The sequence below is a fragment of the Carcharodon carcharias genome, chromosome 3, assembly GCF_017639515.1.
Source record: "Carcharodon carcharias isolate sCarCar2 chromosome 3, sCarCar2.pri, whole genome shotgun sequence".
Lineage (NCBI taxonomy): Eukaryota > Metazoa > Chordata > Chondrichthyes > Lamniformes > Lamnidae > Carcharodon > Carcharodon carcharias.
In genome coordinates, this window is record NC_054469.1 from 8,115,449 (window position 1) to 8,143,071 (window position 27,623).

The 27,623-nt window shown below is 53.6% G+C and overlaps 1 protein-coding gene across 1 annotated transcript; it reads right to left on the reverse strand.

Annotated features, from left to right (window-relative positions):
- Nucleotides 1-2,098: 2,098 nt before the first annotated feature.
- On the reverse strand, nt 2,099-27,623 carry cfap20 (cilia and flagella associated protein 20). The gene is made up of 6 exons (XM_041184492.1): nt 27,241-27,623; nt 6,240-6,319; nt 5,605-5,716; nt 4,113-4,301; nt 3,231-3,341; nt 2,099-2,315 (listed from the first exon to the last, which is right to left on the reverse strand). Exons 1-6 carry the CDS (start codon nt 27,322-27,324, stop codon nt 2,313-2,315), a joined length of 579 nt encoding a protein of 192 aa, XP_041040426.1. The 5' UTR covers nt 27,325-27,623; the 3' UTR covers nt 2,099-2,312.

A 27,623-nucleotide genomic window follows, 5' to 3' on the forward strand; every position in this document is an offset into this window, starting at 1 on the left:
GGATAGTCCCCCTGCCTCTCAGCTATAATTGTTTCCTTAATCAATATAGGAAACCGCCCTTGTTAATCCCCCTCTCTATTCGCATCTGAAATGCTGTAACCAGGAATGTTGAGCTGCCATTCCTGTCCTCCTTTCAGCCATGTCAGTAATAGATGTAATATTATACTCCCACATGTCAATCCTCAGCCTTATTCCTGAGATTTCTTGCATTTAAGTTTAGCATGGCCACACTCCCTTGTTATCCATTTTCTAGCCTGTTTTCCCTGCCTTCCAAACATGCTCACTAATTTTCTATCTTCTATTTCCAACTTTTCTCCTCTCTGCATCTAGTCTCAGGCTCCCATCCATTGCCAAGCTAGTTTAAACCCTCCCAACAGCCCTGCGAGGACATTGGTCCTGGTCCTGTTGAGGACCCACCTCCCTAAGAACCAGTCCCAATTCCCTCAGGAATCTAAAGCCCTCCCTCCTGCACCATCTCTCCAACTACATATTTATCATCTCTAGCCTATTTCTGTACTCACTAGCACAAGGTACTGGGAGCAATCCAGATGACTACCTTTAAGGTCCTGCTTTTCCATCTCCAAGCTCCCTGAACTCTGCCACAGGACCTCATCCCTTTTTCTGCCAATGTCACTAGTACCAATGTGGGCCACAACCTCTGGCTGGTCACCCTCACCCCTCAATGTCCTGCAGCATCCTTGGCACTGCCACCAAGGAGGCAACACGCCATCCCAAAGTCATGACTGTGGCACAGAAGGACCTGTCCCCCTCACTACAGAATCCCCTACCATTCTTCTTCCTGCTCTCCCTCCACCCCATCTCCCCATGCAGGTCGAGGACTTGGCTCTGCCTGCAATGCCCAGAGGAACCATCACTCTCATTGGTATTCAGAACCAAATACCAGTTGAAGAGCAAGATGCACTCATGGAACCCCTGCCTTGCCTACCTGGGCTTCCTCGTATTTCTAATGATCACCTATTCCCCCTCTGCCTGCACACATTAAGCTGCAAGGTGACCACCTTCAAGAATGTCCTATCCATGAAGCTCTCCACCTCATGGATGCCACATGGTAACTCCAGTCGCTGCTCAAGTTCCAAAAATCCTGAGCTCGAGCTGGTCTAACTGGTGATATTTCCTAGACGATCACATGAAGTGTCCAGCATTTCCCACATGACACAGGATGTGTATTCCACAGGACTGAGGCATGCTGCCATACCTTTACTTTCCAGTCTATTAACAAGGAACACACTTACTAACTTGCTCCTTCCCTGGTTAGGACATCAGTATGGCTATTTTGCAGATGTTGCTTTTGGTGTTGGCAATTTGGTTGGAGGCTTGCTCTCCTCCACTTGAACTCCTTGGTCTCCACCTAGATTTGCTGCCACCGATTCTCGAGCTGCTCTGTAACTAGAGTACAGCTGCAACAGTAGCATCTACGTAACAAAGTGGGAAATCCCCCAGTATTATCCTGTCCACAAAATTCATGAGAAATCTATTCTAGACAATTCCCACCCTCTCAATCTACTCAATCATCAACAAAATGATGGAAGGGGTTGTCCATATTGCTATCAAGTGGCTCTTACTCAGCTATAACTTGCTACACAATACATTTCAGCAACTCACCAAGGCTTCTTAAACAGCACCTGCCAGACCCATGATGTCTACCACCTAGAGGGACAAGGGTAGCAGGCGTATGGGACCACCATCTGGAAGTTCCCCAAGTCAGACTCAATCACCAGTTGGAAATATATCGCCATTCATACTGGGTCAAAATCCTGGAACAGCACTTGGGTGTCCCTACACCACATGGACTGCAGGGATTCAAGTCAGCGGCTCACCACCACCTTCTCAAGGGCAATTAGGGGTGGGCAATGAATGCTGACCTAGCCAGTGACGCTGACATCCAGTGAAGGAATAAAAACCGGAATGGCAGCAGGCAGCACCATTTTATCTCAGGATCTGGATGACACTGGCAGGCAGCATTCACTGCCCATCCTGAAACCAACTGCAGCCCCTATAGGGATGGTGCTCCCCTTGAGGAATGTGTGTCTTACGCCTCAGACCTCCTTGGCCCCTTCAGTGAAACACCGGGTCCAGCTCAGGTATGAGAAAGTTTTATTTCAGATAAAAGATACAATATTGAAGGCAAAACCAACAAGAAAGTTTAAATCACTGGGTTTATATTAAATGAAAATATACAAAACATTTACTTTCCATCATGTTTCTGCATGTAGGGAAGGTGACGGTAGTGAAGAGAGGGAGGGGTGCTGGACATCTGACAATACGTGGAAGCTTCGTCCTGCTCACGTTTCTCACTGTATAGAGAGAAATGTGTAAGACAGATTATGTTTTACATCTCTGCAGTTCTCATCTCCTCCCTCCCACCCAGACCAGATTATTCTGTTACCAAAGCAGGTGGGCAGGGGACTGGTGTGTAAAGTTCACCAACATAACGTTCTTTGCTCAACACGGGTCATTCATTCAACATTCCCATCTGCTCACCCTCACCCCCTGCCCAGGGCAGGAGCCATTCAGTATCTTCCCATCCCTCTTCTGTTCCCTCCCGCCCAGAAACATCGATGGGGGGGGGGGGGGGGGGGGAGAAATTAAGAATACGATGGGGCAGAGAAATTTTTTTTTTTTAAAACTCCAAATTGTGATTAGATGTACAAAAATAACTACATTTTAGAATATCACCTGAGAGGGGCCTTTGTTTTGGCTGGGGAGAGAGGTGCTCAAGGCCTCGTGGTGTAACAGGCAGGGCAAGCACTGGTGTTTCACCCCCAACCTTCACAAGTTCAGAACATCCACCCTCACTTCAGTGATCAGGGGAGTGGCACTGGAGCAGAGGAGTTCACAACAGGAGATAGGTCCTGGCTTTTTTAAAATTCAAAAAGTTGCTATCTTTACATAGGTGTTTGGGTGGCAAGTGTACCCACAGTGAGAAGCAGAAAGTCCAGTCTCTGTCTGCAGCACTAGCCTCTGGTTTTCATTATTTCCTCCACCAACGCAAACTGGCCAAAATATTCACACTGCAGACCACAATTTGTTATCTATATCACACAGTGCAATTTCCTCTCTCTCTCTCTCTCCACCACAATGTATATCCTGCCCCCTCCTGTCAATCCTGCACCCTATGTGCACAAGGCTGTCCGCCCCAGTTATAAAGGCTGTGCTGGTGCCACCACAGGTCTGGTTAATATGAGGAGTGCGTTTTACAACAGACTCACCTTGGCTTTATTCTGTACAGGTAGGTAAAGTTTGAATTCTGCTGGGAGCTCGTCCTCAGAGTACAGCCTGTCAGAGAAGTAAACACGCCGGATCCGACAGTTTGCGTGAATCTGGGAAACAAAACAGGGTAACTCTTTAACTCACCACCTCCAGCAAAAATAAGAGTCAACACAACACGCTCTGCAAATCAGTGAGGGGTTTGGATGAACATACCTCAGATTCCAATCACAATATTCAGGAGATTGACACACACACACGAAGAAACCATGAGTAAAAGTTAAACAGATTGGGCCTGTAAGCATTGGAGTTTAGAAGAAGGAGTGGTGATCTTATTGAAACACAAGATCCTGAGGACAGGGTGGATACTGAGAGGATGCTTCCCCTTGTGGGGGAATCTAGAACTAAGGGGCACAGTTTAAAGGTAAAGAATCTCCCACTTAATACGGAGATGAAGAGAATTTGTTTCTCTCAGACAGTCATTAGTCTGCGGGACTCCCAGGCAGCAGTGAGACAGGATTGTTGAATATTTTTAAGAATGAGTGAGACAGATTTTTGATCGACAAGAGAGGTGAGGGTTATGGTGGGCGGGGGGGGGAAAACAGGCAGGAAAGTGGAGCGAGGCCACAATCAGATTACCATGATCTTATTGAAGGGTGGAGCAGGCTCAAGGAGCCGAATGGCCTACTCCTGCTCCTAAGTTCTATGTTCCTATTTAAGCAATTGATGAGCCCCACCATTACCCAACACAGCCGTTTAATCCTGGCTTCCCACCAACCTGGAAATGCCAGAGCCGACAGCAACTCCTCTGCTCCCACCTTCCCTCCCAACTCTGCCCCCAACTCACAGCAGTCGTCCCTCCCTCCCACAACACCCAACCTCACCTGCACTCGCAGCGTCTCGATGTAATTGGTACCATAGGCTCGCCGGGTGAAGTCGGACAGGTTAAACTGGATCTGATTCCAGCCATCATCCAGTCTCATGGGCATGGTGCAGATGAAGGGCTTCACCCGCGTTGTGCTCTGGTAGTTACTCGCTCGGAATCGCCGGCGAACATTCTTATCATCTAGAACCTGTGAAGGTAGAGCAGAGGCAGTCAGAACTGGAGGAGGGTTGCGGGGGGGGGGTGGGGGGGGCGGAAATACAAGGAGACATCACCAGGGTGGGGAGGGGGAACAGGCAGTCAGGACTGGGGATTGGAAGGAGATGGAAGAGCAGGTCATAGAGGTCAACAGCACAGAAAAAGGCCCTTCAGCCCATCGAGTCTGCGCCAGCCAAACAAGTACCTAACTATTCTAATCCCATATTCCAGCACTAGGCCCAGAGCCTTGCATGTCATGGCATCACAAGTGCACATCCAAATACTACTTAGGCTTCTTTTGTCAGGGCTGGGAGCAAGGACGGGCCGGGAAGTGAGGGTTGGGCAGGCAGGGGGGAGGGAGGAACCTTCTGCAAGCCCTGACCGGCCTCAGACACATTACAACACAGCAGCCGCTCTCTTTCTGCAAGCCAACAGTTCCCCACTGGGACGGAATTGATCTAGTCCACGGCTGACAACCCCACTGGGCTGGTGGTAGGGAGAGGGCGGGGCGGGGAAGGGATTGCAGCAGGTAACCACAGGAGCACAGCAGATCGAGCAGAGCTGTATTAGTGTGTCCGACACAGGGTCACAGCAGTCTGAGCCCGGAGCTGTGTCAGTGTCCGACACAGGGTCACAGCAGTCTGAGCCCGGAGCTGTGTCAGTGTCCGACACAGGGTCACAGCAGTCTGAGCCCGGGGCTGTGTCAGTGTCCGACACAGGGTCACAGCAGTCTGAGCCCGGGGCTGTGACAGTGTCCGACACAGGGTCACAGCAGTCTGAGCCCGGGGCTGTGACAGTGTCCGACACAGGGTCACAGCAGTCTGAGCCCGGGGCTGTGTCAGTGTCCGACACAGGGTCACAGAAGTCCGAGCCCGGGGCTGTGTCAGTGTCCGACACAGGGTCACAGCAGTCTGAGCCCGGGGCTGTGTCAGTGTCCGACACAGGGTCACAGCAGTCTGAGCCCGGAGCTGTGTCAGTGTCCGACACAGGGTCACAGCAGTCTGAGCCCGGAGCTGTGTCAGTGTCCGACACAGGGTCACAGCAGTCTGAGCCCAGGGCTGTGTCAGTGTCCGACACAGGGTCACAGCAGTCTGAGCCCGGGGCTGTGTCAGTGTCCGACACGGTCACAGCAGTCTGAGCCTGGAGCTGTGTCAGTGTCCGACACAGGGTCACAGCAGTCTGAGCCCGGAGCTGTGTCAGTGTCCGACACAGGGTCACAGCAGTCTGAGCGCCTCCCCAACCCCATCCCTACACGTTCACTGTCCCAGTGTCGGGGGAACATGTTTCACTCTCACCTGGACTTCAAAAGTGAAATATTTCTTCAAGTTCTTGATGATCATCACCAGGAAGGGCAGCTTGATTCCCAAGGTCTTCTTTGGATCTGCCGGGCAGGTGATGTATGTGGTACTGAAAGGGATTTCAGTCACAGTTAGTATCAGCTCAAACTTACAATGAGGCCCAGTGCCAGCTGCCAGCTCCTGGACACACCATGAACCTGCAAATAGTTTATGAATAGACAGCATAACCTATGAGGCTATCAGGCTCGCTCCCTGCAGAGGGACCCAGTTATTAATGTTCAAACCCTCCCTGTGGGCTGCAATCCTTGTATCCTACTGAAACTTTCAGAACATTACCTGGATTATTGTATTCCAAGCATCACCGAAGGTGCTGATGCTCCCCTTGCACAGCACCCCCACCAACCTGAACCTACTCTCCCCCTCCCTAAACCTCAACCCCACACTCCCAAACAAACCCCAAGGTACTGTGGCCAATTCCACACCTTCTCTGTCATCCACCAGCTGAAGTGGTTTAACTGAATAGACACGGGGGGTGAAGGAGGGGCTGGGCTACGTGTGCGGCTGAGCTCTCAACTCAGTTCATCCGGAAGTTCACTCCCAGATTAGAGCAGGATGGCACGTGCAGGACTCACCTGACATTGGTTCCTTCAACCTCCAACACCAGGGACTGGATGTCATTGTCTGTAATTCTTTTTATGTGGCCGTTTCGCACCTAGAATTAAACAGAATAATATACAACTTAAAATGGAATTATCTGGGTCTGGATTTACCAGTCTGGCAGCAACTCGTATCAGAAATGAACATTCTGTAGATATCTTAGATCATTACATTAATCTGTTAGCGGTAATGAAAGTAGCTCATCTGCACTGCCTCATTCACAGCAAGGCACCCACAGTCACTTCACAGACAGAACGAGCGGACACGGAGCAGGAAGTGGGAGCTCAGGGGAAGGTGGCAAACAGCCTGTTCACTGAATTATAAAGATGGTGAGTGATACAGCCCGGTGGACAGATTTAAGGAGGGAATCCCCTACCACAGCCGATACCTCTCCCAACAACAACAGGGAAGGGGAAGGAAGCAAACTGCACAGTAAACCCAGATTCAGGAGAGAAACAAGGTGGTGTTACTGCTGCAAGATAACCAGCACCGGTGAGAGAAACAACAGGAACCTCAGAAACCCAATCAGCCAGAGCAGATCAGGGATCACACACACGTCCCTTTTCCAACCTGATTTACTCACTGTTTTGCCAGTTCTCAGCAATAATCCAAGGTGAGAAATGACCAGCCACAGTCACCAGACGAAAATGATTTGTCTCCACCGAAGCAGAGGCCATTGTTAGCAATTTTTTTATTCATTCACAGGATGTGGGCTTCGCTGGCTGGGCCAGCATTTATTGCCCATCCCTAATTGCCCTTGAGAAGGTGGTGAGCTGCCTTCTTGAACCGCTGCAGTCCGTGTGGTGTAGGTACATCCACAGTGCTGTTAGGAAGGGAGTTCCAGAATTTTGACCCAGTGAAGGAACGGCGATATATTTCCAAGTCAGGATGGTGAGTGGCTTGGGGGGGAACTTCCAGGTGGTGGTGTTCCCATCTATCTGCTGCCCTTGTCCTTCTAGATGGTAGTGGTCGTGGGTTTGGAAAGTGCTGTCGAAGGAGCCTTGGTGAGTTCCTGCAGTGCGTCTTGTAGATGGTACACACACTGCTGCTACTGTGCATCGGTGGTGGAGGGAGTGAATGTTTGTGGATGTGGTGCCAATCAAACGGGCTGCTTTGTCCTGGATGGTGTCAAGCTTCTTGAGTGTTGTGGGAGCTGCACTCATCCAGGCAAGTGGGGAGTATTCCATCACACTCCTGACTTGTGCCTTGTAGATGGTGGACAGGCTTTGGGGAGTCAGGAGATAAGTTACTCGCCACAGGGTTCCTAGCCCCTGACCTACTCTTACCACTGCAGTATTTATATGGCTAGCCCAGTTCAGTTTCAATGGTAACCCTCAGGATGTTGATAGTGGGGGATTCAGTGATGGTAATGCCAATGAACATCGAGGGGCGATGGTTAGATTCTGTCTTGTTGGAGATGGTTATTGCCTGGCATTTGTGTGGCATGAATGTTTCTTGCCAATTGTCAGCCCAAGCCTGGATATTGTCCAATCATCAGCGAACATCCTCACTTCTGCCTCATGATGGAAGGAAGGTCATTGATGAAGCACCTGAAGATGGTTGGACCTAGGACACTATCCTGAGGAACTCCCACAGTGATGTCCTGGAGTTGAGATGACTGACCTCCAACGACCACAACCATCTTCCTTTATGCTCATTATGACGCCAACCAGCGCAGAGTTTTCCCCGATTCCCACTGACTCCAGTTTTGCTAGGGCTCCTTGATGCCACACTCGGCCAAATGCAGCCTTGATGTCAGGGCAGTCACTCTCACCTCACCCCGGGAGTTCAGTTCATGTATCCATGTTTGAACCAATTATGTGATAAGGTCAGGAGCTGAGTGGCCCTGGTGGAACCCAGACTGGGCATCAGTGAGCAGGTTATTGCTAAGCAAGTGCCACTCGATAGCGATGATCCCTTCCATTACTTTACTGATGCAGCGGTAATTGGCTGGTTTGGATTTGTCCTGCTTTTTGTGCACAGGACATACCTGGGCAATTTTCCACATAGCTGGGTAGACGTCAGTGTTGTAGCTGTACTGGAACAGCTTGGCTAGAGGTGCAGCAAGTTCTGGGGCACAAAGTCTTCAGTACTATTGCCGGAATATTGTCAAGGCCCATAGCCTTTGCAGTATCCAGTGCCTTCAGCCATTTCTTGATATCACGTGGAGCGAATCGAATTGGCTGAAGACTGGCATCTGCGATGCTGGGGACCTCCGGAGGAGGCCGAGATGGATCATCCACTCGGCACTTCTGGTGTTGTTAAAGTTGCCCCATCAATATCTCCCATTTAACTTTGCCATGTCGGATGGCTCTGGCAGCTAGGTGACTCTGAGGAGCCAGTTTCAGAAGTTCCTGCCATAGAAACACAGAAAATAGGAGCAGGAGTAGGTCCCTCAGCCCCTTGAGTCTGCTCCACCATTCAATGTGATCATGGCTGATCCTCTATTTCAACTCCATTCACCCGCTCTCTCCCCATACCCCTTGATGCCTTTAGAGTCTAGAAACCTATTTCCTTCTTAAATATATTCAGTGACTTGGCCTCCAGAGCCCCCTCTGTGGTAGAGAATTCCACAGTTCACCACCGTGAAGAAGTTTCTCCTCACCTCAGTGCTTAACGGCCTACCCTGTATCCTGAGACTGTAACCCCTTGTTCTAGACCCCGCCCCATACAGAGGAAACATCATTTCTGCAACCACTCTGTCCAGCCTTGTCACAATTTTATCCGCTCTCATTGTTCTAAACTCCAATGAATACAGACCTAGTCGGCCCATCTCTCCTCAATCCGGCCATCCCCAGAATCGGTCTGGTGAACCTTCAGTGCATTCCCACTAAGGCGAGTATATCCTTTTTTTAGGTTAAGGAGACCAAAACTGCACACAATACTCCAGGTGTGGTTTAACCAAGGCCCTGTGCAGCTGCAGTATGACATCCTTGCACCTGTACTCAAATCCTCTCGCATTGAAGGCCAACATACCATTTGCCTTCTTAACTGCTTGCTGCACCTATATGCTTGCTTTGAGTGATTGGTGTACAAGGACACCCAGGTCCCCCTGTACATCAACATTTCCCAATCTATCACCATTTAAATAATGCTCTGCCATTCCGTTTTTCCTACCAAAGTGTGTAACTTCGCACTTATCCACATTATACTGCAGAATTACTTGTGGACTAGAGCAGCAATCAGTGGGGAATGACTGTTCTTCTCAGTCACTGCCAGCTTTGAGTGGCTTCTCCTGCCTACCCCTTGCTCACTGATACCAGGGTGATCACTACCCCAACTTGCTCAGCACTGGGAAATGACTGGTTTAAAACATCCTCTGGGGAGCTGTTGTTCTTAAACTGACCCAATAGAGACAAGGCTTTAACCAACCTGCACGCACAAGGTATTGAAATATTGGAAAATGGGCCTCTCGGCACAGCACAGCTTGAGACTATAACCTTCAACTAGGGCCAAGATACATTACCAAACTGGCCATGGCTGATAATGTAAAGTTGACAAAGAGCATGCCCTGGTGTTGCTCTGTTAAGCATCATTCAGGGGACTGAGTCATTGTCCAGCTCTGGGATGGAGCAGACTAATAATCAGGCTCCCTCACCATAATCTGTGTTCCGCACCTTCTCTCATTCTTTTCGCCAACCTGTATCATGGTGACCCCCTAAGATGGTAACCAAATAATTCTGTGACCATTGTACAAGACAAAGCTTCAAAAAGTACCAAAATCTTCAACATGTATTTGTGAAGATTGGCTGACATGATTTTACAATCTGTTGGAGGCTCAGCACCAGGGGAGCACCGCGCCGCCGTAGGCTGACCCCTTATCCTGAGACTGACCCAGCGTTCTCAATTCCCCAGCCCTGCCAATTAGGAGAAAAACTTTCTCACCAGGACATCTTCAGTGCTTTCCTCCCTCACCATGTACACCGAAAGACTTCTCATTCTCAATGAGTTCAACCTCCATCTCAACTCCATCATGGTTCCTCTGAATTCATGCCCTCTTATCCTCCCTCCATGTAAATTCCCCAACCCATATTCACAGTCACCCCAATGAACTCACTGACTCACATGGTCTCGTTCTACCCATTGTATAAATCAGAAGTAAGGCCAACTCTGATCACTTTTCTTTAATTCTTTCATGCACGGGGTGTGTTAATAACAAGGCCAGCATCTGTTGCCCATCCCTAATTGCCCTTGGACAATATGCCTTGCTGGACCATTTCAGAGGGCAGATACGATCATCTCTAAAACATCTCACTACTCCAGGATCAACTCGGAATGCAAAGGCAGTCCCCAGCTTTTTTTCTCTACTGCAAACCAACTTAATAAATTCCTCTCTCCCACCTACATCTCCAACAACAATTGAGAGGAGATCACAGGCTTGTTTGTCACTAGGATTGAGACAATTCGATCAGCTGTCTCTGCTGCGTCCCTCCCTTACCCACCTGGCCAAACTTCCTATAAATCTCCCATGCCCTAGCCTTGAATTTGCATCTTCCATCTCCACTCCTGCCTTCTCCAAGTTCATTTTGTACACGAGACCCACCTCCTGCTCCCTCAACCTTATTCCTGCTAAACACCAAAGCTCCCCTCCTGGTTCCCATGGTAGCCAATATTAACAACAGTTCTCGCTCTTAAGAAACTGTCCCTTTTTTCAATCCGCCAACATCAGCCCTCTACTCAAAGAACAAACCTAAGCACCCACTGTTCTTCCAAACTACCATTCCATCTCCAACCTCCCTTTTCTCTCTGAAGTCTTTGATTGTGTTGTCACCTCCCCAATCCATGCCCACCTTTTCCAGGACTCCACAGAATCATAGAAAGAGGTCAGCTGGTCCTTCTTGTGTGCGATGGCCAAAAAAATGACCCACCCAGCCTAATCCCACTTTCCAGCAATCGGTCCTTAGCCCTGCAGGTTACAGCACTGGAGGGGAATATCTAGATACCTTTTATACGAGTTGAGGGTTTCTGCCTCTACACCCCTTTCATGTAGTGAGTTCCAAACCCCCACAACCCTCTGGGTGAAAAATAATTCCTCATCTCCCCTCTAATCATTTTACCAATCACTTTAGATCTATGCCCTCTAGTCACTGATTTCTGTGACAAGGTAAATGGGTCCTTCCCATCCACTCTATCCAGGTCCCTCAAAATTTTATACATCTCAATCAAATCTCCCCTCAGCCTCTTCTGTCCCAAGGAGAACAACCCCAGCCTCTCCAATCCTTCCTCATAACTGCAAGTCCTGGCAACAACCTCATTAACACAATTACATCCTCGTTAACACAATTACATCCTTTCTGTATTGAGGTGACCAGAACTGCACACAGTACTCAAGTTGTGCCCAAATAATGTTTTATGTCATTCCAGCACAACCTCCCTGCTCTTATATTCTATACTTTGGCTAATAAATGAAAGGATTCCTCATGCTTTCTTAACCACCTTATCAACCTGTTCTGCTATCTTCAGGGATCACTTCCTTTACACTTCTCAATATTCTGCCATTTATTGTGTAATCCTTTGCCTTGTTCTCTTTTCTTCTCTGCCGATGCTGCCAGACCTGCTGAGTTTTTCCAGGTAATTCTGTTTCTGTTTTGGATTTCCAGCATCCGCAGTTTTTTGTTTTTAGGAAAATCCTCTCTCCCATCCTTCTCAACCTGACTGCAGCCTTTGACATGGTTGATCACAACATCCACCTCCAAAACCTCAATTTTTCTTTCCAAACGCAGGCTCTGAATCCACAGACTGGCTCCTGGTAATGCTCTGATACACCCCGCGCTTGTACGCTTGTTCTTATACACCCTGCTGGCTCATATAGCCCACCCCCAGCTCCACTCCAGTTCTATCCCACCATTCACCAAGTGCAGCCTCACTCTCTTCATGCTGTTTTAAGGCCTGTCGTTCCCTTTCGCTCACTATGACACATCTTAAAACCTAACTCTTTGACCAAGCTTTTGCTCATCTGACCTAATATCTCCTGATGGGCTCGGGTGTTATAGTCATTGTCATAAAGGTCCACAGGACAGAAAAAGACCCTTTGGCCCATCCAGTCTGCGCCGGTCAAACAAGTACCTCCACCTATTCTAATCCCATTTTCCAGCACTGGGCCCATGGCATCACAAGTGCACATCCAAATACTTCTTAAATGTTATGAGGGTTTCTGCCTCTACCACCCTTTCAGGTAGTGAGTTCCAGATTCCCACCACCCTCTGGGTGAGAAAAATATTCCTCACATCCCCTCTAAACCTCCTGCCCCTCACCTTAAATCTATGGCCCCTGGTTATTGATCCCTCCACCAAGGGGGAAAAGTTCCTTCTTGTCTACTCTTTCTATGCCCCTCATAATTTTATACACCTCTATCATGTCTCCCCTCAATCTCCTCTGCTCCAGGGAAAATAACCCCAATCTTTCCAATCTCTCCTCATAACTAAAACTCTCCAGCCTAAGCAACATCCTGGTAAATCTCCTCTGCACTCTCTCTAGTGCAATCACATCCTTCCTATAATGCAGATTCTAGAACTGCATGCATTACTCTATCTGTGGCCTAACCAGCACTTTATACAATTCCAGCATAACCTCCCTGCTCTTATATTCTATGCCTCGGCTAATAAAGGCAAGTATCCCATATGCCTTCTTAACCACCTTATCTACCTGTCCCACTACCTTAAGGAGCCAGTGGACATTCACACCAAGGTCCTTCTGATCCTCAGTACTTCCCAGCATCCTACCATTCATCATGTATCCCTGTGCCTTGTTTGTCCCGCCCAAGTGCATCATCTCACACCTATCCGGATTAAATTCCATTTGCCACTGATCAGCCCATCTGACCAGCCCGTCTATATCCTCCTGTAATCTAAGGCTTTCCTCCTCACTATTTACCACCCCACTAATTTTCATGTCAGGCTCGCACCGCCGCAGCTAACTGCTTGTGTTTTATAAATGCTCCTGGTAAACGCCTGAAGGGCACAATATAAATGTAAATTGTTGTTGTGCTTTGCTTGGAGCTCAGGAGTAGAGAATAGGGATGTTGGGAGGGTTGGAAAGAGAGAATAGGGATGTGGGGGGGGTTGGAAAGAGAGAATAGGGATGTTGGGAGGGTTGGAAAGAGAGAATAGGGATGTGGGGGGGGTTGGAAAGAGAGAATAGGGATGTTGGGAGGGTTGGAAAGAGAGAATAGGGATGTGGGGGGGGTTGGAAAGAGAGAATAGGGATGTGGGGGGGGTTGGAAAGAGAGAATAGGGATGTGGGGGGGGTTGGAAAGAGAGAATAGGGATGTGGGGGGGGTTGGAAAGAGAGAATAGGGATGTGGGGGGGGTTGGAAAGAGAGAATAGGGATGTGGGGGGGGTTGGAAAGAGAGAATAGGGATGTGGGGGGGGTTGGAAAGAGAGAATAGGGATGTGGGGGGGGTTGGAAAGAGAGAATAGGGATGTGGGGGGGGGTTGGAAAGAGAGAATAGGGATGTGGGGGGGGTTGGAAAGAGAGAATAGGGATGTGGGGGGGGTTGGAAAGAGAGAATAGGGATGTGGGGGGGGTTGGAAAGAGAGAATAGGGATGTGGGGGGGGTTGGAAAGAGAGAATAGGGATGTGGGGGGGGTTGGAAAGAGAGAATAGGGATGTGGGGGGGGTTGGAAAGAGAGAATAGGGATGTGGGGGGGGGTTGGAAAGAGAGAATAGGGATGTGGGGGGGGTTGGAAAGAGAGAATAGGGATGTGGGGGGGGTTGGAAAGAGAGAATAGGGATGTGGGGGGGGTTGGAAAGAGAGAATAGGGATGTGGGGGGGGGTTGGAGAGAGAGAATAGGGATGTGGGGGGGGGTTGGAAAGAGAGAATAGGGATGTGGGGGGGGGTTGGAAAGAGAGAATAGGGATGTGGGGGGGGGTTGGAAAGAGAGAATAGGGATGTGGGGGGGGTTGGAAAGAGAGAATAGGGATGTGGGGGGGGGTTGGAAAGAGAGAATAGGGATGTGGGGGGGGTTGGAAAGAGAGAATAGGGATGTGGGGGGGGTTGGAAAGAGAGAATAGGGATGTGGGGGGGGTTGGAAAGAGAGAATAGGGATGTGGGGGGGGTTGGAAAGAGAGAATAGGGATGTGCGGGGGGTTGGAAAGAGAGAATAGGGATGTGCGGGGGGGTTGGAAAGAGAGAATAGGGATGTACGGGGGGGGGGAGAGAGAGAATAGGGATGTGCAGGGGGGGGAAAGAGAGAGAATAGGGATGGGGGGGGGGGGAAGAGAGAGAATAGGGATGGGGGGGTAAGAGAGAGAATAGGGATGGGGGGGGGGAAGAGAAAGAATAGGGATGGGGGGGGGGAAGAGAAAGAATAGGGATGGGGGGGGGAAGAGAAAGAATAGGGATGGGGGGGGGAAGAGAGAATAGGGATTGGGGGGGAGAGAGAATAGGGATGGGGGGGAGAGAGAAAACAGGGATGGGGGGGAGAAGAGAGAGAATAGGAATGTGGTGGGGGGGGGAAGAGAGAATAGGAATGTGGTGGGGGGGGGAAAGAGAGAATAGGAATGTGGTGGGGGGGGGGAAAGAGAATAGGAATGTGGTGGGGGGGGGAAAGAGAGAATAGGAATGTGGTGGGGGGGGGAAAGAGAGAATAGGAATGTGGTGGGGGGGGGGAAAAGAGAGAATAGGAATGTGGTGGGGGGGGGAAAGAGAGAATAGGAATGTGGTGGGGGGGGGGAAGAGAGAATAGGAATGTGGTGGGGGGGGGAAGAGAGAATAGGAATGTGGTGGGGGGGGGAAAGAGAGAATAGGAATGTGGTGGGGGGGGGAAGAGAGAATAGGAATGTGGTGGGTGGGGGGGAAAGAGAGAATAGGAATGTGGTGGGGGGGGGGGAAAAGAGAGAATAGGAATGTGCGGGGGGGGGGGAGAAGTGAGAATAGGGATGTGCGGGGGGGGGGGGGGGAAAGAGAGAATAGGAATGTGGTGGGGGGGGGGAAGAGAGAATAGGAATGTGCGGGGGGGGGGAAAGAGAGAATAGGAATGTGCGGGGGGGGGGGAAAGAGAGAATAGGAATGTGCGGGGGGGGGGGGGGAGAAGAGAGAATAGGAATGTGGTGGGTGGGGGGGAAAGAGAGAATAGGAATGTGGTGGGGGGGGGAAGAGAGAATAGGAATGTGGTGGGGGGGGGAAGAGAGAATAGGAATGTGGTGGGGGGGGGAAAGAGAGAATAGGAATGTGGTGGGGGGGGGGGAAAGAGAATAGGAATGTGGTGGGGGGGGAAGAGAGAATAGGAATGTGGTGGGGGGGGAAAGAGAGAATAGGAATGTGGTGGGGGGGGGGAAAAGAGAGAATAGGAATGTGGTGGGGGGGGGAAAGAGAGAATAGGAATGTGGTGGGGGGGGGAAGAGAGAATAGGAATGTGGTGGGGGGGGGGAAGAGAGAATAGGAATGTGGTGGGGGGGGGAAAGAGAGAATAGGAATGTGGTGGGGGGGGGAAGAGAGAATAGGAATGTGGTGGGTGGGGGGGAAAGAGAGAATAGGAATGTGGTGGGGGGGGGGGGAAAAGAGAGAATAGGAATGTGCGGGGGGGGGGAAAGAGAGAATAGGAATGTGCGGGGGGGGGGGGGAGAAGAGAGAATAGGAATGTGCGGGGGGGGGGGGGAGAAGAGAGAATAGGGATGTGCGGGGGGGGGGGGGAGAAGAGAGAATAGGGATGTGCCGGGGGGGGGAGAAGAGAGAATAGGGATGTGCGGGGGGGGGGAGAAGAGAGAATAGGGATGGGGGGGGCAGAGAGAGAATAGGGATGGGGGGGGCAGAGAGAGAATAGGGAGGGGGGGGGCAGAGAGAGAATAGGGATGGGGGGCAGAGAGAGAATAGGGATGGGGGGCAGAGAGAGAATAGGGATGGGGGGCAGAGAGAGAATAGGGATGGGGGGCAGAGAGAGAATAGGGATGGGGGGCAGAGAGAGAATAGGGATGGGGGGCAGAGAGAGAATAGGGATGGGGGGCAGAGAGAGAATAGGGATGGGGGCAGAGAGAGAATAGGGATGGGGGGCAGAGAGAGAGAATAGGGATGGGGGGCAGAGAGAGAATAGGGATGGGGGGCAGAGAGAGAATAGGGATGGGGGGCAGAGAGAGAATAGGGATGGGGGGCAGAGAGAGAATAGGGATGGGGGGCAGAGAGAGAATAGGGATGGGGGGCAGAGAGAGAATAGGGATGGGGGGCAGAGGGAGAATAGGGATGGGGGGCAGAGAGAGAATAGGGATGGCGGGCAGAGAGAGAATAGGGATGGGGGGCAGAGAGAGAATAGGGATGGGGGGCAGAGAGAGAATAGGGATGGGGGGCAGAGAGAGAATAGGGATGGGGGGCAGAGAGAGAATAGGGATGGGGGGCAGAGAGAGAATAGGGATGGGGGGCAGAGAGAGAATAGGGATGGGGGGCAGAGAGAGAATAGGGATGGGGGGCAGAGAGAGAATAGGGATGGGGGGCAGAGAGAGAATAGGGATGGGGGGCAGAGAGAGAATAGGGATGGGGGGCAGAGAGAGAATAGGGATGGGGGGCAGAGAGAGAATAGGGATGGGGGGCAGAGAGAGAATAGGGATGGGGGGCAGAGAGAGAATAGGGATGGGGGGCAGAGAGAGAATAGGGATGGGGGGCAGAGAGAGAATAGGGATGGGGGGCAGAGAGAGAATAGGGATGGGGGGCAGAGAGAGAATAGGGATGGGGGGCAGAGAGAGAATAGGGATGGGGGGCAGAGAGAGAATAGGGATGGGGGGCAGAGAGAGAATAGGGATGGGGGGCAGAGAGAGAATAGGGATGGGGGGCAGAGAGAGAATAGGGATGGGGGGCAGAGAGAGAATAGGGATGGGGGGCAGAGAGAGAATAGGGATGGGGGGCAGAGAGAGAATAGGGATGGGGGGCAGAGAGAGAATAGGGATGGGGGCAGAGAGAGAATAGGGATGGGGGGCAGAGAGAGAATAGGGATGGGGGGCAGAGAGAGAATAGGGATGGGGGGCAGAGAGAGAATAGGGATGGGGGGCAGAGAGAGAATAGGGATGGGGGGCAGAGAGAGAATAGGGATGGGGGGCAGAGAGAGAATAGGGATGGGGGGCAGAGAGAGAATAGGGATGGGGGGCAGAGAGAGAATAGGGATGGGGGGCAGAGAGAGAATAGGGATGGGGAGGAGAGAGAGAATAGGGATGGGGAGGAGAGAGAGAATAGGGATGGGGGGCAGAGAGAGAATAGGGATGGGGACGAGAGAGAGAATAGGGATGGGGAGGAGAGAGAGAATAGGGATGGGGAGGAGAGAGAGAATAGGGATGGGGAGGAGAGAGAGAATAGGGATGGGGAGGAGAGAGAGAATAGGGATGGGGAGGAGAGAGAGAATAGGGATGGGGGGGGAGAGAGAATAGGGATGGGGGGGGAGAGAGAGAATAGGGATGGGGGGGGAGAGAGAGAATAGGGATGGGGGGGGAGAGAGAGAATAGGGATGGGGGGGGAGAGAGAGAATAGGGATGGGGGGGGAGAGAGAGAATAGGGATGGGGGGGGGCAGAGAGAGAATAGGGATGGGGGGGGCAGAGAGAGAATAGGGATGGGGGGGTAAGAGAGAGAATAGGGATGGGGGGGGAAGAGAAAGAATAGGGATGGGGGGGGGAAGAGAAAGAATAGGGATGGGGGGGCAGAGAGAGAATAGGGATGGGGGGGGACGAGAGAGAATAGGGATGGGGGGGAGAGAGAGAATAGGGATGGGGGAGAGAGAGAGAGAGAATAGGGATGGGGGGCAGAGAGAGAGAATAGGGATGGGGGGCAGAGAGAGAATAGGATGGGGGGCAGAGAGAGAATAGGGATGGGGGGCAGAGAGAGAATAGGGATGGGGGGCAGAGAGAGAATAGGGATGGGGGGCAGAGAGAGAATAGGGATGGGGGGCAGAGAGAGAATAGGGATGGGGGGCAGAGAGAGAATAGGGATGGGGGGCAGAGAGAGAATAGGGATGGGGGGCAGAGAGAGAATAGGGATGGGGGGCAGAGAGAGAATAGGGATGGGGGGCAGAGAGAGAATAGGGATGGGGGGCAGAGAGAGAATAGGGATGGGGGGCAGAGAGAGAATAGGGATGGGGGGCAGAGAGAGAATAGGGATGGGGGGCAGAGAGAGAATAGGGATGGGGGGCAGAGAGAGAATAGGGATGGGGGGCAGAGAGAGAATAGGGATGGGGGCAGAGAGGGAATAGGGATGGGGGGCAGAGAGAGAATAGGGATGGGGGGCAGAGAGAGAATAGGGATGGGGAGGAGAGAGAGAATAGGGATGGGGGGCAGAGAGAGAATAGGGATGGGGGGCAGAGAGAGAATAGGGATGGGGACGAGAGAGAGAATAGGGATGGGGGGCAGAGAGAGAATAGGGATGGGGAGGAGAGAGAGAATAGGGATGGGGAGGAGAGAGAGAATAGGGATGGGAGGAGAGAGAGAATAGGGATGGGGAGGAGAGAGAGAATAGGGATGGGGGGGGAGAGAGAATAGGGATGGGGGGGGAGAGAGAGAATAGGGATGGGGGGGGAGAGAGAGAGAGAATAGGGATGGGGGGGGCAGAGAGAGAATAGGGATGGGGGGGTAAGAGAGAGAATAGGGATGGGGGGGTAAGAGAGAGAATAGGGATGGGGGGGGAAGAGAAAGAATAGGGATGGGGGGGGGAAGAGAAAGAATAGGGATGGGGGGCAGAGAGAGAATAGGGATGGGGGGGGGAGAGAGAGAATAGGGATGGGGGGGGAGAGAGAGAATAGGGATGGGGGGAGAGAGAGAATAGGGATGGGGGGCAGAGAGAGAATAGGGATGGGGGGGCAGAGAGAGAATAGGGATGGGGGGCAGAGAGAGAATAGGGATGGGGGGCTGAGAGAGAATAGGGATGGGGGGCAGAGAGAGAATAGGGATGGGGGGGCAGAGAGAGAATAGGGATGGGGGCAGAGAGAGAATAGGGATGGGGGGCAGAGAGAGAATAGGGATGGGGGGCAGAGAGAGAATAGGGATGGGGGGCAGAGAGAGAATAGGGATGGGGGGCAGAGAGAGAATAGGGATGGGGGGCAGAGAGAGAATAGGGATGGGGGGCAGAGAGAGAATAGGGATGGGGGGCAGAGAGAGAATAGGGATGGGGGGCAGAGAGAGAATAGGGATGGGGGGCAGAGAGAGAATAGGGATGGGGGGCAGAGAGAGAATAGGGATGGGGGGCAGAGAGAGAATAGGGATGGGGGGCAGAGAGAGAATAGGGATGGGGGGCAGAGAGAGAATAGGGATGGGGGGCAGAGAGAGAATAGGGATGGGGGGCAGAGAGAGAATAGGGATGGGGGGCAGAGAGAGAATAGGGATGGGGGGCAGAGAGAGAATAGGGATGGGGGGCAGAGAGAGAATAGGGATGGGGGGCAGAGAGAGAATAGGGAATGGGGGGCAGAGAGAGAATAGGGATGGGGGGCAGAGAGAGAATAGGGATGGGGGGCAGAGAGAGAATAGGGATGGGGGGCAGAGAGAGAATAGGGATGGGGGGCAGAGAGAGAATAGGGATGGGGGGCAGAGAGAGAATAGGGATGGGGGGCAGAGAGAGAATAGGGATGGGGGGCAGAGAGAGAATAGGGATGGGGGGCAGAGAGAGAATAGGGATGGGGGGCAGAGAGAGAATAGGGATGGGGGGCAGCAGAGAGAGAATAGGGATGGGGGGCAGAGAGAGAATAGGGATGGGGGGCAGAGAGAGAATAGGGATGGGGGGCAGAGAGAGAATAGGGATGGGGGGCAGAGAGAGAATAGGGATGGGGGGCAGAGAGAGAATAGGGATGGGGGGCAGAGAGAGAATAGGGATGGGGGGCAGAGAGAGAATAGGGATGGGGGGCAGAGAGAGAATAGGGATGGGGGGCAGAGAGAGAATAGGGATGGGGGGCAGAGAGAGAATAGGATGGGGGGCAGAGAGAGAATAGGGATGGGGGGCAGAGAGGAATAGGGATGGGGGGCAGAGAGAGAATAGGGATGGGGGGCAGAGAGAGAATAGGGATGGGGGGCAGAGAGAGAATAGGGATGGGGGGCAGAGAGAGAATAGGGATGGGGGGCAGAGAGAGAATAGGGATGGGGGGCAGAGAGAGAATAGGGATGGGGAGGAGAGAGAGAATAGGGATGGGGAGGAGAGAGAGAATAGGGATGGGGGGCAGAGAGAGAATAGGGATGGGGGGAGAGAGAGAATAGGGATGGGGGGAGAGAGAGAATAGGGATGGGGAGGAGAGAGAGAATAGGGATGGGGGGAGAGAGAGAATAGGGATGGGGAGGAGAGAGAGAATAGGGATGGGGGGGGGAGAGAGAGAATGGGATGGGGGGGAAGAGAGAGAATAGGTATGGGGGGGGGAGAGAGAGAAAGGGATGGGGGGGGAAGAGAGAGAATAGGGATGGGGGGGGAGAGAGAGAATAGGGATGGGGGGGGCAGAGAGAGAATCGGGATGGGGGGAGGTAAGAGAAGAGAATAGGGATGGGGGGGGAAGAGAAGAATAGGGATGGGGGGGGGAAGAGAAAGAATAGGGATGGGGGGGGGAGAAGAGAAGAATAGGGATGGGGGGGAGAGAGAGAATAGGGATGGGGGGCAGAGAGAGAATAGGGATGGGGGGCAGAGAGAGAATAGGGATGGGGGGCAGAGAGAGAATAGGGATGGGGGGCCAGAGAGAGAATAGGGATGGGGGGCAGAGAGAGAATAGGGATGGGGGGCAGAGAGAGAATAGGGATGGGGGGCAGAGAGAGAATAGGGATGGGGGGCAGAGAGAGAATAGGGATGGGGGGCAGAGAGAGAATAGGGATGGGGGGCAGAGAGAGAATAGGGATGGGGGGCAGAGAGAGAATAGGGATGGGGGGCCAGAGAGAGAATAGGGATGGGGGGCAGAGAGAGAATAGGGATGGGGGGCAGAGAGAGAATAGGGATGGGGGGCAGAGAGAGAATAGGGATGGGGGGCAGAGAGAGAATAGGGATGGGGGGCAGAGAGAGAATAGGGATGGGGGGCAGCAGAGAGAGAATAGGGATGGGGGGCAGAGAGAGAATAGGGATGGGGGGCAGAGAGAGAATAGGGATGGGGGGCAGAGAGAGAATAGGGATGGGGGGCAGAGAGAGAATAGGGATGGGGGGCAGAGAGAGAATAGGGATGGGGGGAGAGAGAGAATAGGGATGGGGGGCAGACGAGAGAATAGGGATGGGGGGGAGAGAGAGAATAGGGATGGGGGCGGGCAGAGAGAGAATAGGGATGGGGAGGAGAGAGAGAATAGGGATGGGGGGAGGAGAGAGAGAAAGGGATGGGGGGCAGAGAGAGAATAGGGATGGGGGGCAGAGAGAGAATAGGGATGGGGGGCAGAGAGAGAATAGGGATGGGGGGGCAGAGAGAGAATAGGGATGGGGAGGGAGAGAGAGAATAGGGATGGGGGGCAGAGAGAGAATAGGGGATGGGGAGGAGAGAGAGAATAGGGATGGGGGGCAGAGAGAGAATAGGGATGGGGGGCAGAGAGAGAATAGGGATGGGGGGCAGAGAGAGAATAGGGATGGGGGGCAGAGAGAGAATAGGGATGGGGGGCAGAGAGAGAATAGGGATGGGGGGCAGAGAGAGAATAGGGATGGGGGGCAGAGAGAGAATAGGGATGGGGGGCAGAGAGAGAATAGGGATGGGGGGCAGAGAGAGAATAGGGATGGGGGGCAGAGAGAGAATAGGATGGGGGGCAGAGAGAGAATAGGGATGGGGGGCAGAGAGAGAATAGGGATGGGGGGGGCAGAGAGAGAATAGGGATGGGGGGCAGAGAGAGAATAGGGATGGGGGGGCCGAGAGAGAGAATAGGGATGGGGGGCAGAGAGAGAATAGGGATGGGGGGCAGAGAGCGAATAGGGATGGGGGGCAGAGAGAGAATAGGGATGGGGGGCAGAGAGAGAATAGGGATGGGGGGGCAGAGAGAGAATAGGGATGGGGGGCAGAGAGAGAATAGGGATGGGGGGCAGAGAGAGAATAGGGATGGGGGGCAGAGAGAGAATAGGGAATGGGGGGCAGAGAGAGAATAGGGATGGGGGGGCAGAGAGGAGAATAGGGATGGGGGGCAGAGAGAGAATAGGGATGGGGGGCAGAGAGGAGAATAGGGATGGGGGGCAGAGAGAGAATAGGGATGGGGGCAGAGAGAGAATAGGGATGGGGGGCAGAGAGAGAATAGGGATGGGGGGCAGAGAGAGAATAGGGATGGGGGGCAGGAGAGAGAGAATAGGGATGGGGGGAGCAGAGAGAGAATAGGGATGGGGGGCAGAGAGAGAATAGGGATGGGGGGCAGAGAGAGAATAGGGATGGGGGGCAGAGGAGAGAATAGGGATGGGGGGCAGAGAGAGAATAGGGATGGGGGCAGAGAGAGAATAGGGATGGGGGGCAGAGAGAGAATGGGATGGGGGGCAGAGAGAGAATAGGGATGGGGGGGCAGGAGAGAGAATAGGGATGGGGGGCAGAGAGAGAATAGGGATGGGGGGCAGAGAGAGAATAGGGATGGGGGGCAGAGAGAGAATAGGGATGGGGGGCAGAGAGAGAATAGGGATGGGGGGCAGAGAGAGAATAGGGATGGGGGGCAGAGAGAGAGAGAATAGGGATGGGGGCAGAGAGAGAATAGGGATGGGGGGGCAGAGAGAGAATAGGGATGGGGGGCAGAGAGAGAATAGGGATGGGGGGCAGAGAGAGAATAGGGATGGGGGGCAGAGAGAGAATAGGGATGGGGGGCAGAGAGAGAATAGGGATGGGGGGCAGAGAGAGAATAGGGATGGGGGGCAGAGAGAGAATAGGGATGGGGGGCAGAGAGAGAATAGGGATGGGGGGCAGAGAGAGAATAGGGATGGGGGGCAGAGAGAGAATAGGGATGGGGGGCAGAGAGAGAATAGGGATGGGGGGCAGAGAGAGAATAGGGATGGGGGGCAGAGAGAGAATAGGGATGGGGGGCAGAGAGAGAATAGGGATGGGGGGCAGAGAGAGAATAGGGATGGGGGGCAGAGAGAGAATAGGGATGGGGGGCAGAGAGAGAATAGGGATGGGGGGCAGAGAGAGAATAGGGATGGGGGGGAGCAGAGAGAGAATAGGATGGGGGGCAGAGAGAGAATAGGGATGGGGGGCAGAGAGAGAATAGGGATGGGGGGGCAGAGAGAGAATAGGGATGGGGGGCAGAGAGAGAATAGGGATGGGGGGGCAGAGAGAGAATAGGGATGGGGGGCAGAGAGAGATAGGGATGGGGGGAGAGAGAGAATAGGGATGGGGGGGCAGAGAGAGAATAGGGATGGGGGGCAGAGAGAGAATAGGGATGGGGGGCAGAGAGAGAATAGGGATGGGGGGCAGAGAGAGAATAGGATGGGGGGCAGAGAGAGAATAGGGATGGGGGGCAGAGAGAGAATAGGGATGGGGGCAGAGAGAGAATAGGGATGGGGGGCAGAGAGAGAATAGGGATGGGGGGCAGAGAGAGAATAGGGATGGGGGGCAGAGAGAGGAATAGGGATGGGGGGCCAGAGAGAGAATAGGGATGGGGGGCAGAGAGAGAATAGGGATGGGGGGAGAGAGAGAATAGGGATGGGGAGAGGCAAGAGAGAGAATAGGGATGGGGGGCAGAGAGAGAATAGGGATGGGGGGCAGAGAGAGAATAGGGATGGGACGAGAGAGAGAATAGGGATGGGGGGCAGAGAGAGAATAGGGATGGGGAGGAGAGAGAGAATAGGGATGGGGAGAGCAGAGAGAGAATAGGGATGGGGAGGAGAGAGAGAAATAGGGATGGGGAAGGAGAGAGAGAATAGGGATGGGGGGAGAGAGAGAATAGGGATGGGGGGGGAGAGAGAGACTATGGATGGGGGGGGGGGAAGAGAGAGAATAGGGATGGGGGGGGAGAGAGAGAATAGGGATGGGGGGGAGAGAGGAGAATAGGGATGGGGGGGGAGAGAGAGAATAGGGATGGGGGGGGCGAGAGAGAATAGGGATGGGGGGGGCAGAGAGAGAATAGGGATGGGGGGGTAAGAGAGAGAATAGGGATGGGGGGGGGAAGAGAAAGAATAGGGATGGGGGGGGGAAGAGAAAGAATAGGGATGGGGGGCAGAGAGAGAATAGGGATGGGGGGGGAGAGAGAGAATAGGGATGGGGGGGGAGAGAGAGAATAGGATGGGGAGGAGAGAGAGAATAGGGATGGGGGGCAGGAGAGAGAATAGGGATGGGGGGGCAGAGAGAGAATAGGGATGGGGGCAGGAGAGAGAATAGGGATGGGGGGCAGAGAGAGAATAGGGATGGGGGGCAGAGAGAGAATAGGGATGGGGGGCAGAGAGAGAATAGGGATGGGGGGCAGAGAGAGAATTAGGGATGGGGGGCAGAGAGAGAATAGGGATGGGGGGCAGAGAGAGAATAGGGATGGGGGCGCAGAGAGAGAATAGGGATGGGGGGCAGAGAGAGAATAGGGATGGGGGGCAGAGAGAGAATAGGGATGGGGGGGCAGAGAGAGAATAGGGATGGGGGGCAGAGAGAGAATAGGGATGGGGAGGCAGAGAGAGAATAGGGATGGGGGGCAGAGAGAGAATAGGGATGGGGGGCAGAGAGAGAATAGGATGGGGGGCAGAGAGAGAATAGGGATGGGGGGCAGAGAGAGAATAGGGGATGGGCTAGCCAGAGAGCAGAGAGAGAATAGGGATGGGGGGCAGAGAGAGAGAATAGGGATGGGGAGGAGAGAGAGAATAGGGATGGGGGCAGCAGAGAGAGAATAGGGATGGGGGGCAGAGAGAGAATAGGGATGGGCCAGGGAAGGAGAGCAGGCAGAGAGAGAATAGGGATGGGGGGGAGAGAGAGAATAGGGATGGGGGGCAGAGAGAGAATAGGGATGGGGGGCAGAGAGAGAATAGGGATGGGGGGGCAGAGAGAGAATAGGGATGGGGGGCAGAGAGAGAATAGGGATGGGGGGCAGAGAGAGAATAGGGATGGGGGGGAGAGAGAGAGAATAGGGATGGGGGGCAGAGAGAGAATAGGGATGGGGGGCAGAGAGAGAATAGGGATGGGGGGCAGAGAGAGAATAGGGATGGGGGGCAGAGAGAGAATAGGGATGGGGGGCAGAGAGAGAATAGGGATGGGGAGGAGAGAGAGAATAGGGATGGGGAGGAGAGAGAGAATAGGGATGGGGGGCAGAGAGAGAATAGGGATGGGGGGCAGAGAGAGAATAGGGATGGGGGGCAGAGAGAGAATAGGGATGGGGGGCAGAGAGAAATAGGGATGGGGGGCAGAGAGAGAATAGGGATGGGGGGCAGAGAGAGAATAGGGATGGGGGGCAGAGAGAGAATAGGGATGGGGGGCAGAGAGAGAATAGGGATGGGGGGGGAGAGAGAGAATAGGGATGGGGGGCAGAGAGAGAATAGGGATGGGGGGCAGAGAGAGAATAGGGATGGGGGGGGAGAGAGAGAATAGGGATGGTGGGGAGAGAGAGAATAGGGATGGGGGGCAGAGAGAGAATAGGGATGGGGGGCAGAGAGAGAATAGGGATGGGGGGCAGAGAGAGAATAGGGATGGGGGGCAGAGAGAGAATAGGGATGGGGGGGGCAGAGAGAGAATAGGGATGGGGAGGAGAGAGAGAATAGGGATGGGGGGCAGAGAGAGAATAGGGATGGGGAGGAGAGAGAGAATAGGGATGGGGGGCAGAGAGAGAATAGGGATGGGGAGGAAGAGAGAGAATAGGGATGGGGGGCAGAGAGAGAATAGGGATGGGGAGGAGAGAGAGAATAGGGATGGGGAGGAGAGAGAGAATAGGGATGGGGAGGAGAGAGAGAATAGGGATGGGGGGCAGAGAGAGAATAGGGATGGGGAGGAGAGAGAGAATAGGGATGGGGGGCAGAGAGAGAATAGGGATGGGGAGGAGAGAGAGAATAGGGATGGGGGGCAGAGAGAGAATAGGGATGGGGGGCAGAGAGAGAATAGGGATGGGGGGCAGAGAGGAATAGGGATGGGGGGCAGAGAGAGAATAGGGATGGGGAGGAGAGAGAGAGAATAGGGATGGGGAGGAGAGAGAGAATAGGGATGGGGGGGCAGAGAGAGAATAGGGATGGGGGAGGAGAGAGAGAATAGGGATGGGGGGCAGAGAGAGAATAGGGATGGGGGAGGAGAGAGAGAATAGGGATGGGGGGCAGAGAGAGAATAGGGATGGGGGAGGAGAGAGAGAATAGGGATGGGGGGCAGAGAGAGAATAGGGATGGGGGGCAGAGAGAGAATAGGGATGGTGGGGAGAGAGAGAATAGGGATGGGGGGCAGAGAGAGAATAGGGATGGGGGGCCAGAGAGAGAATAGGGATGGTGGGAGAGAGAGAATAGGGATGGGGGGCAGAGAGAGAATAGGGATGGGGGGCAGAGAGAGAATAGGGATGGGGGGGAGAGAGAGAATAGGGATGGGGGGCAGAGAGAGAATAGGGATGGGGGGCAGAGAGAGAATAGGGATGGGGGGCAGAGAGAGAATAGGGATGGTGGGGAGAGAGAGAATAGGGATGGGGAGGAGAGAGAGAATAGGGATGGGGGGCAGAGAGAATAGGGATGGGGAGGAGAGAGAGAATAGGGATGGGGGGCAGAGAGAGAATAGGGATGGTGGGGAGAGAGTGAATAGGGATGGGGGGCAGAGAGAATAGGGATGGGGAGGAGAGAGAGAATAGGGATGGGGGGCAGAGAGAGAATAGGGATGGTGGGGAGAGAGTGAATAGGGATGGGGGGGGCAGAGAGAGAATAGGGATGGGGGGGGGGGGGGGGAGATAGAAGAGGTATGTGGCGGGGGGCTGAATAGGGACCGGGGCGGGGGGGAATGATCGAGGCCACGGCGCTGTCCGGAGGAGAAGAACCCGCTCCCCCAGCCCTGATTCCCAGACACACCAGCTCCGGGGTTGGAAAACAACCCGAACCCGAACCCAAAGCCTGGAGCCTAGTTCCTCCTCCCCCCTCCCCCACCGAGCGTCGGGCCTGGAGATCGAGCGTCAGGCCTGGAGATGCAGCCTCGGCCTCCCCTCCCCCCGGCTCCTCCTCACCTTCTTGTCCCAGATCTGCAGAGGTTTGCTGCCGATGCTGTAGAGAATGGAGAGGAATCCGCTCTGGAACGTGTTCTTGAACATCTCGGAGCGCAGCCGGACCCAGGGCCCTAGCAACGTCCGGGTGCAACCCGCTGCTCCCGAACAAAGGTTCCGGGGGGGGTGCGGTGGAATGAAGGTTCCGCCCGCACAGCCGCAGCTCGATCCGCCGGTTCTAATATGATTAAAGGGCCGGGACGGGGGGTGGTCAGGGGTTTTGTTGGGGGAGGGTGATGGGGGATGGGTGTCCGATGGGTTGGGGCACCCGGGTGCCCCGGAACCTGAGGGGGAAGCGGGCCTGGAGCTTCTGTTTAGAGAAGCAGCGGCCGCGCCTGCTCCAGGCC